Source organism: Manacus vitellinus, unplaced genomic scaffold (genome assembly GCF_001715985.3).
Source record: "Manacus vitellinus isolate BGI_N305 unplaced genomic scaffold, ASM171598v3 scaffold_51_pilon, whole genome shotgun sequence".
NCBI classification, from domain to species: domain Eukaryota; kingdom Metazoa; phylum Chordata; class Aves; order Passeriformes; family Pipridae; genus Manacus; species Manacus vitellinus.
The window spans coordinates 2181324-2190697 of record NW_021940620.1 but is presented as its reverse complement, the minus strand read 5'-3'; the positions used below and the strand labels follow the sequence as shown (position 1 = coordinate 2190697).

The following is a 9374-nucleotide window of genomic DNA, read 5'->3' as shown; positions in this document are numbered from 1 at the left end:
AAAGCTGTTAAAACACCTTCAAAACATCCGGTGAGTGTCACTGCATTAAAATGAACTTAAGTCAGGCTATCTTAAAATAAATCTACACTTTTAGCATCTACCACAAGCCAGCAATGACCTATCTTTAGTAGGAGGCACAGCACGAGTGGAAATTGTCACAGGGGGGTTGACTTCTGTTGTAAATATGTCTGTAAATGCGTCTGCAGAGTGGTTCCAGCCTGGGCTGGTGCTGGGGCATCTCAAGCTCTGTGCTGTGCAGGGTGCTGAACCATGTTACACGCTTCTATTTTTTTGCAGTGTTCAGTAAAACATTTCATGTTCCATCTCATGAACCTCCATCATTAAACTGTGTGGTGCTTCTGTTTGAAGTGGTGACCATGGTGGTCAGCTAGGATGATGTGAGGGGACAGAGAGACCGCTTTTGGGTGGGAGAGTCAGCCACTGTCTTGTGATACCTTGTAGATACCTTGGGTTATAGAACAGAATACAGTTCTTTGTCATTCTGAATAGGAGCACTGACGGTTGAAAAGCAGGGAAATCTTTGTAGATGGTAACTTGTAAACTTGTTACTATTTATATTTCTAATACCTTCTTGATATAGAAAATTATTGTGGCATGTGTCTGGTGACTGTTCTGAGAACAAACTGTAACAACTGTCTTTGGCTATTTTAAAATTACCTTTCTGATGCTATATTTAACCTGTGCTGCTTCATACAAATTGCCTTTGTGTGCAAGTTTTATGTACAAAATTCTGTGGGGAAAAAATGGTGATGACAAAGATGTTTCCCAATTTTGATTTATAAGGACACAACTTGATGTTATTAGTCTGTGTTTAAACACAAAACTTGTTGAGAGAGCTTGTGCAGGTAATTACCTGCTCTGTAATTGCTGGTACCAGTGAGGGCTTATGTTCTCATTCTGCTTCATGTAGGACTCACTGCCTTTGTGGGTGAGTTGGTGTCTGTGCAGATGGATGTCAAGATGTTGGTAGTGTTTTAGCTATGTCTTAAGTTTGGGCTTTTGGAGGACATTGGCAGGATTTTTAGATTTAATTTTTCCAAATACTTACAAACCTTTTTAAGTTCCAGCAGTGATGATAATTTTTTTATGTTTTTGTAGACAGTCTGAAATTTCACTGAAGTTGGAAATTACCTCTGAAATACCATTCTCAAGGAGAGAAAACCCCCACCAAACCAAATTTCTGTTGCTAATACAGGGCTGCATAAAGCAAAATATTATTTTAAGTAAAGGGAAACTCTTATCTCAAATGCCTCAGACAAGGAAGGGACAAGAGTTCCTGAAGAGAGCAGGTAGTAGAGAGCAGGAAGTGGTAGAGTGTGCTTTGAATAAAACAACTGTTCATAGACAAACTCACAATGAATGTGTCTTTTGTTTTGTAGGCTAAAGAAATTTTGACAAAAGAATCTAATGTACAAGAAGTGCGATGTCCAGTCACAGTCTGTGGAGATGTCCACGGACAATTTCACGACCTCATGGAACTTTTCAGAATTGGAGGCAAATCACCAGACACAAACTATTTGTTTATGGGGGACTATGTTGACAGAGGCTATTATTCAGTGGAAACAGTCACATTGCTTGTAGCTCTTAAGGTAACTTTTCTTCCCAGCTGCACAGTTCTGTATAAACATATATAATTACTCTGCTGACTGCACTTATTATCTATTATGATTTTCACTACGCTGGTATTAGAGGTACACAAACTGACATGTTGGCTGTCTTTAGTTTTCTAAGTCACTCCTTAAAATAAATTAATGTTCAATGCAAGCCTGAGCTTTATCTAAAATGAGTACTTTTTACTTGCCTAAGTAGCAGTCTTTAAGAATTTGCTGAGAGAGATCAGCTTAATGCACAGTTGTACTGAAGTCCACTAGTAATAGTAAATACAATTTGTAATTAATCCCAGAAATATTTGGCAGTTAAAAATTATTCCTTTTTTTCTCAAAGGCTATAGGTGAACCTTAATCTTAAGAAGGGCTTGGTTTTAATTGCTTTACTGATGGGGATTAAGGGGTGCAAATTGTGGTTTTGGGAAGCCACACGTGTTTTGATGCCTCTCCCATGCACTGCTGTGTTTAGGTCCGTTACCGCGAACGTATCACAATTCTCCGAGGGAACCACGAAAGCAGGCAAATCACACAAGTCTATGGGTTCTATGATGAATGTTTAAGAAAATACGGAAATGCAAATGTTTGGAAATACTTCACAGACCTTTTTGATTACCTGCCTCTAACTGCCTTGGTGGATGGCCAGGTATGTTGACATTTGACAGAGTTAAATGTTCTTGGTTGTAAAGAGAGCTCCTAATGCTGCATTCTGTTGGCTCTCAGTTGTAAAGGAATCTTGTGCAGATTTTCTCCTAATCATTTATTCTAAACCATTATAATTGCACTCATTAAATAAATAAACTTCATATGTCTGAACTCTTGCAGATTTTCTGTCTACATGGTGGCCTCTCTCCATCGATAGATACACTGGATCACATCAGAGCACTTGATCGCTTGCAGGAAGTTCCCCACGAGGTACTGAAAAATCATTTTCTAAACCAATGAGTTTCATGATTCAGCATGTATTGGGTGGTTGGGTTCACAGGCTGAAAATGAAATTCAGATCAGCTTAGCAATAAGAAAGTGCCTGTCTTCCTGTTCTGGGTTTTTGAAGGAAAGGTGAGGGACACCTGCCTAAAGAAAGAAACATATTAAGTCTCAAAGTGTTGCCGCAACAAGTTGCGTGGGAGGGGAGTGTGTGCAAGTTTTTTGTGGGTTTTTTTGGTATTTTGTACTTCACCTCTGAAACCTCTTCTGCATCTCTTACAGGGTCCAATGTGTGACTTGCTATGGTCAGATCCAGATGATCGTGGTGGCTGGGGAATTTCTCCTCGAGGTGCAGGTTATACATTTGGACAGGATATTTCAGAAACCTTTAACCATGCCAATGGCCTTACGTTGGTTTCAAGAGCTCATCAGTTGGTAATGGAGGTGAGCAGGACATCCTGTGTGTTCCAACCTTGAATTCTGTGCCTGGTCCATTAATTCTCTGTGTGCCAGAGGTGTGCATGTGCTGCTGTCACAACTGATGGTCCAGCTGAGACTCTTCCAGAAACTTGACGTTGACAGTATTGATGTGCTACTGAAAGAGCTTCTCAGTTTGACAATGGGATAACCTTTATTTTGACCTTTTCTTCTGAAAATTTACGGTAATGTCCCAAACCAGGCTTCAGTACTAGATGTGGCATTGCTTTCTGTGTAGATAAAAAGGTTCTTAAATATGTGTTCCTTGAAAAAAGATGTTTTTTTTCTTTTTATCCTACATGTGTGCTTTTGTTGTCAGTCTGTAGTTATCCCTGGCAGTTCAGATCCTTAAATGTATGTCTGGATTCTGGTTTTGGTGATCACAGCTGAAGGTTCAGAGTAGATTGTGTGCTTCAGAATTGCTGTTTTAACTTTCTAACACTAATGCAATGGCAAATTCTTGCTGCTTTGTTTTGTTTGTTTTTTTTTTTTTTTAATGTTTAACTCACATCTACTAGTAAGAAGCAACCTGTGAAGGCCAAAATTCCTTTTTCTCTCCAGAAGTGAAATAAAGACATGGCCTTACCCTTATTTAAAATGGGGTGCCACAAGTGCCACTTAGAGCTTTGCACATTAAAAATTCAATGAGTAGTCAGGTGGTTATGTGGGGTACAACAAGTGAACTTGACTGTCATAATTCTTTTCTTTCCCTCTCCAGGGGTATAACTGGTGCCATGATCGGAATGTAGTAACAATTTTCAGTGCTCCAAACTATTGTTACCGTTGTGGCAACCAGGCTGCAATTATGGAACTTGATGATACTCTAAAATACTCCTTGTAAGTATGTTTAAAAACGAGAATTATATTGCCTGTGGTTTTAAGATATAGTTGTAGCAAGTTATTTAATTATTGTGTTAAGGTATGGGGTTTTTTTTCCTCCTCTATGCTTTTTGGAGGTGGAGTGAGTGTGGTATTGTTGGGTTAGTCACATTTAAAGTCTTGGAGTCAAATATCTGGGACAATTGTTGAGATCTTCTCTGTCAGATAAAAGTGAGACTCCTCGTTTTTGTTTTGTATAACTAATTGGAGTTTAATGAATTACTACAGAGGTATGTGATTTGAGAGTAGGAGTAGTCTGTCACATCTGAGGTAATGCTCTCCTGTAGGTCTAGGCCAAGAGACTTTTGGAATCTTTGAATTCTTCAGATGTTGGGATGTCAGCTTTTTAAGTGAGGTTTCTAATTAACTACCACAGCAACAACTTCACTAGTAAATGGGGGAAAAGCTTAGTGTAAACTGACCTCTTTGACAATTACTGGAGACTTTAACTTTCTAAATATATGTTAACGTTTAACCAGTTTGAGTCTTAAAGCTAAAATTAATACCTCTCCAGACCTTTTAGTAAGAGGAGTTTTAAATGTGGGGATTACAAGTACATACTGATAGAAGGGGTGGAAGAGGTTGAACACTTGGTCTGCAGGACTTCAGTTGGGTGGTAAAACTTGGAAAGCCTTACCTGGGGTAAACCACTGCTGCTGTAACTCGGGGCTGGAAGGTACCTGAGGGGAAGCTGAGCCCTGGTGTCCTCACTGCTGTGTGCTCTCAGTTTGCAGTTCGACCCGGCGCCGCGCAGAGGGGAACCGCATGTGACCCGCCGCACCCCAGACTACTTCCTGTAAAGAGATTTTAGACCTGTACAGTATTGCCATGAACCATATGTTGACCTAAAGAAAATGGGAAGAGCAACAGTAACTCCAAAGTGTCAGAAAATATTTAACATTCAAACTTTGTTTTCACATGGACCAAAAGACGTGCCATATTCAAATACAAAGCCTCTTGTCGTCAACAACTGTGACCACTTTAGAATGAACCAGTTCATTGCATGCTGAAGCAACATTGTTGGTCAAGAAACCAGTTTCTGGCATAGCGCTATTTGTAGTTACTTTTGCTTTCTCTGAGAGACTGCAAATAATAAGATGTAGACATTAACACCTCGTGAATACATTTAACTTTCCATTTAGCTATAGCTTTATTCAGCATGACTGTAGATAAGGGTAGCAGCAAACAATCATTGAAGCTTAAAGAACATTTTTAAAATAAGTACCAAGGCCTCATATTTGTTCTGAAACTGTTTGTTTGTTTTATTTTCAGGGAATACTGTTTAATTTAATTGTATTGATTTTTTTTTTTTTTTGTCTGCACTCAGTTCCCTTTTCCACTCTGCCCTACCATATTGTCCCTTGTAATTGTCCAAGGATAGTGAATTACTTTGAACAGAACTGTTTTTTTCTGTAAAACAATTGTTACTGCAGGACAGAGCTGCAGTGTTTTTCATAATAAACTTGTGAACTAAGTATGGAAAAATGTCAAAATCCTAATTGCATCTCAGGTCAACTGTGGTTTAATAAACTAACATGTAGCTGGATGGGTTTTATAAACTTGCATAGAAATTTCCACCTTAAGTAACTAAAACTGAGGTGATCTGGAGTGTGCTGGAAAACTCTGACCTTTTGAATCCTGGGCCTGTGTCTTGCAGCTGAGAACAGCTCACTGGTTACTCACATGTTGCTCTTTCCCTCTTGGTGCTCTACTGAAATACTCAAAAATGGAAGAATATAGGATCACTTAATTGATTGTGTGGCTTATTTTCAAGTGTAAATCTAAGTTTGAGTCATTTACAATGTAGGTGCTAATACTTAAAATCATTTTTCTGAAAAACTTAAGAATAAAACCAGTTTTCTAAATATTAAAGGAAACAACGTGAAGTTTAGTACTACGTGTATTGCCCAAGCTTCTATTCTGAAAAATAGTGGTATGTGGTTTATGTTAACTTCTGTTCAAATATTTCCTTTCTACTAACTTGTTTCAGAATTAGAATCCCAATTTGATAATTTTGTTCAAAACAGAAATTCAAATTTTTTGCCTTCTTAAAGCTTGTGCTTCAAACTTCTTGGGCATGTTGAAAAGACACACTGGGATGTTGGCTTTATGGAGGACTCTTAATATTCATGTTGTTTGAGACTTTAAATATTTTGGGCACAATGTAGATTCTGTAATAACATGGAGATTTGTTTTCTACTGCTTGTTTCTAAGGGAATGCACTGAAATTTTGTAGATTTCCAACCCACCTGGAGGCCTGGTCTTAGACATGCTTTTTGGGGCTTTCTTGCTTTTCTGAAAAGCTGAAGACCCACTTAATTCTTTGCCTTGCAAAAAAGGTGCTGCATTTCACAATGTTCCTTCATCCCCTTTCAGAAGGGCTCAAGGGGTTACTTTTCCTTCAGCAGAATCTCAGCCTCGTGTCATAGGGTGGGTTCCAAATGGCTGCTGGGGAGCTCAGTCTGCTGCAGTTTGATCTCTTGCAGGAAGAAGTGCATGCTAAAAATAAGTGCATCTGAAGTGGCTTTTTTTAGTATATTGGGAGCTTTTGCTTTGATTGCTGTTGAAAACCAATCCTTTGCCTGTGGAGAGCAGTTCACGTTCCATTCCTGTCGCTTGCCATTCCCTGTGTTTGTGTAGATAAAACTGTGCTTTCATTGACACCATTCCTTCAAGAGGAATGTCTTTGCCCTATTTTCTGTTTTCCTTGTTGCTTTAATTGGCGTGACTCATCTGCTCTGAGCCCCTTCCTTGCTTCAGTTTCTGTACACAAATCCAAGTGCTTGTTAGTAAAGTCCATGGACAATGTTGGAGTCACTCCAGTTTTTGTGCTTTCCCCAAATTATGCTGTGAGGGTCTGTGTGAAGATTCCATTGAGAAAACCACATTGTGAGCAAAAACTGGTTACCCTGCTGGAGTACTAACCAGCTAAAAGTGTGTTGGCAAGATTCAAGAGGAGAAAGAAAACTTCAAATTGGTGTTTTATTTATTGGTAGCTGATCCATTAGTTCACCTGAGCAAGGCTTCCTTCACTTCAGTCTGTGAGGACACTGGCTGCAGAGAAAGGAGCATGATTAGGGTTTGTCCTTGTTCTGGAGATCAGTGGTGATGTTTCCTCTGTCATGACAAAGACTGATGAATTCCAAGAAATGCACAATAGTAGCTGAGAATCCCAGATTGTGGTAGTTCAGTGTTCAAGCAGGAATGTTACACCCAGGGCTGACACTGGGGTTTAGTTTTGAGAATGAAATTACTTTTCTGTGAACCACTTTAAAGACTTTCTCCTTCTTCTTTCTCAGAACTTGGCCAGAGCCCGGAGAATCCTGGTGGACAGAGGGGGGTGGGTTTTGGGTTTTCCCTGTTGTGTTTTGCTTTAGACATTTGACCATATCAGCTGGAAGTGAGCACCCTGCACTGGTGGAGGCCTGTCCTGAACTAAGGGACCATTAAATCAAGAGACCAAATCACACTCCTACACAGGAAAACATCTAAGTAACTTTGGTTTTGAAAGGAAAAATGAGACAGATTTGAAGTGCGTGGATTTGCCAGGGTTTTTTCCCCCCTTTACCCTCTTTCTGCCCCTTTCTTCTGCCTCTTCCCACCCTGTGCTTTGTTCCCTCTTGCTCATGGCCTCCCTGGGGATAGGGGCTGGCTGCTGCCACAGCCCCTGCTCGGCTGTGACTGAGCTGCCTCTGGAGAGGGATGTTTCTCCAAGGTAACCAGTGTCTGTGACTGTCACCTCCTGCTCATGGATGATTGTTTCCAGCTGCTGATGCTTCCATACACACTCAGTATCCCAAGTGCTTGGGCAGTGTTACCTGGTTTAGGTCTGATAATACCTTGGAAAGATACTGGATACATGGGAGAGAGGGAAGACAGAGCCTTGCCTCCTTCTTCCCATGTGTCTGGGTGGTAACAGAACAAAGTCTGCACTGGGGAAAAGGTGGTGAGGGGACACCCCTCTGCTGAAAGCTGGGACATTTTACCTGCCTGTATCTTAGTCTGCTTACTGTCAAAATCCATCTGGAAATAGAGAAAAAACTGCTGAGAGCTGCCAATCCATGTTCCATGAGAGGGGAGTTTTGTTTTTGTAGTAGTCAACTGAAATACTGAAAGGCATTTTCATAAAGCAGTTGTAGGTTAAGAGCCTGGGACAAAGTCTTTGACAATTTAAAAATTCAGCCTGAGTCTTAAAGGTAAAGAATTTCCTCCTGTACAAGACAAAGCCAACCTTGTTACTCAAGGGCTGCGTTTATTTTGGGCCTTTTTTTCATAGTTCGATAAACACATTCATCTGTTTTTCCCCCTCTCACCCCTTTGTTTCCTTAGTAATACTGGAGTGCAGTTCCTGCTGTTGGAGAAGCTGTGACCTCAGGAGGGGGCTGAAGGATAAATGTTCATTCAGGAAAAATGGTCTGTAAGAAGAGGCAAGTGCAATCACAGCTTTGAATTTCAGATTAAATACTTCTCCAAGTTCAGTGAGTTGAAGGTGTGGCCCCACTCCCCACCTCCTTATGTACCTGTCACACACTCATTTATCACTTGAGTTGCTGCCTGTTTTCTCTGAGTGCAGAGCACTCATTGAAACTCGAGGTGTGTTTTAGAGGTTGTTGCATAAGTTTAAGCAAATTTTACCCAAGAGGAGTGGCTTTTTAGTGTTCCATGGTTTTTGGCAGCCATGTACATGGTTTTCACGAGCTTGGATTTTGGAGCCAAATGCAAGCAACGATTTTTGAAGCCCTGTAGAAGGCATTGGGTGCCTTCTGTGTGCTACAGCAATCTCAACATGGAGTATTGGTGCTCTGCAAGTTCAGGAGAAGGTTGGAAACAGGTAGAGAGCCAAGTAAAAGTCACACTGGGCTGTATAAAAATCTTTCAGTACCCATGAACACACCAGCAAAGCCCTGCAGAGTCAGCAGTTCATGAGTCAGCCTTCTGTGGTTTTACAAAAAGTTATTTCAGTGCTCTAATTCATTTGGCTGTGCTCCTTTTTGGATGGGAATAAAGGCAGGCTGCTCTCTTGAGCAAGGGACCAGAGTGCTTTGGCATATGGACAGGAAAAAAAGGCTGAAACAACACTTTAGGTTTGAAATTAAGCAGTGCTGCATGTTTTAGCCTTTTAAAACCTGTGCTGCAGCTTAAAAGCTTTATTCTCTAAGATGGGTTGAACTACTGATCTCTTAATTACTCTCTGGTGAACAGAACTGCTTTGGGGTGGGAATTAAACTGATTGCTGCTGGTGTATAAAACATTAGTTGGTCATAGTATCTGGGACTGGTGATGGAGCATCCTGGATGAAGACTTGCAGGAAAATGATTGTGAGGAGAAAACTTTCCTTTTTGCAGCTCCTCATATCATTGCACAAGGTTGTATAAATTGAACTAAACCTTTGCTATCTGGTTGTCTTGACTTCTGTGTTCATCTTCCTCGTCAGATTTCCCCCAACCACATCTGGATTTTTGGAGG

General features: G+C 40.5%; 1 protein-coding gene across 1 annotated transcript; it reads left to right on the top strand.

Moving 5' to 3' along the window:
* The first annotated feature begins 1378 nt into the window (after positions 1-1378).
* On the top strand, positions 1379-8365 carry PPP2CA (protein phosphatase 2 catalytic subunit alpha). The gene is made up of 7 exons (XM_018081120.2): positions 1379-1610; positions 2098-2271; positions 2451-2540; positions 2835-2996; positions 3748-3866; positions 4636-4704; positions 8238-8365. The coding sequence occupies exons 1-7, from the start codon at positions 1494-1496 to the stop codon at positions 8275-8277; spliced, it is 771 nt and encodes a 256-aa protein (XP_017936609.1). The 5' UTR covers positions 1379-1493; the 3' UTR covers positions 8278-8365.
* The last annotated feature ends 1009 nt before the right edge of the window (positions 8366-9374 follow it).

Coding starts and splice junctions, on each gene's coding strand:
- PPP2CA (XM_018081120.2), top strand. CDS start 1,494: ATGGAACTTTTCAGAATTGGAGGCAAATCACCAGACACAAACTATTTG. Junction 2,997..3,747: donor CTCATCAGTTGGTAATGGAG/GTGAGCAGGACA, acceptor TTCCCTCTCCAG/GGGTATAACTGGTGCCATGA. Junction 4,705..8,237: donor CGCACCCCAGACTACTTCCT/GTAAAGAGATTT, acceptor TTGTTTCCTTAG/TAATACTGGAGTGCAGTTCC.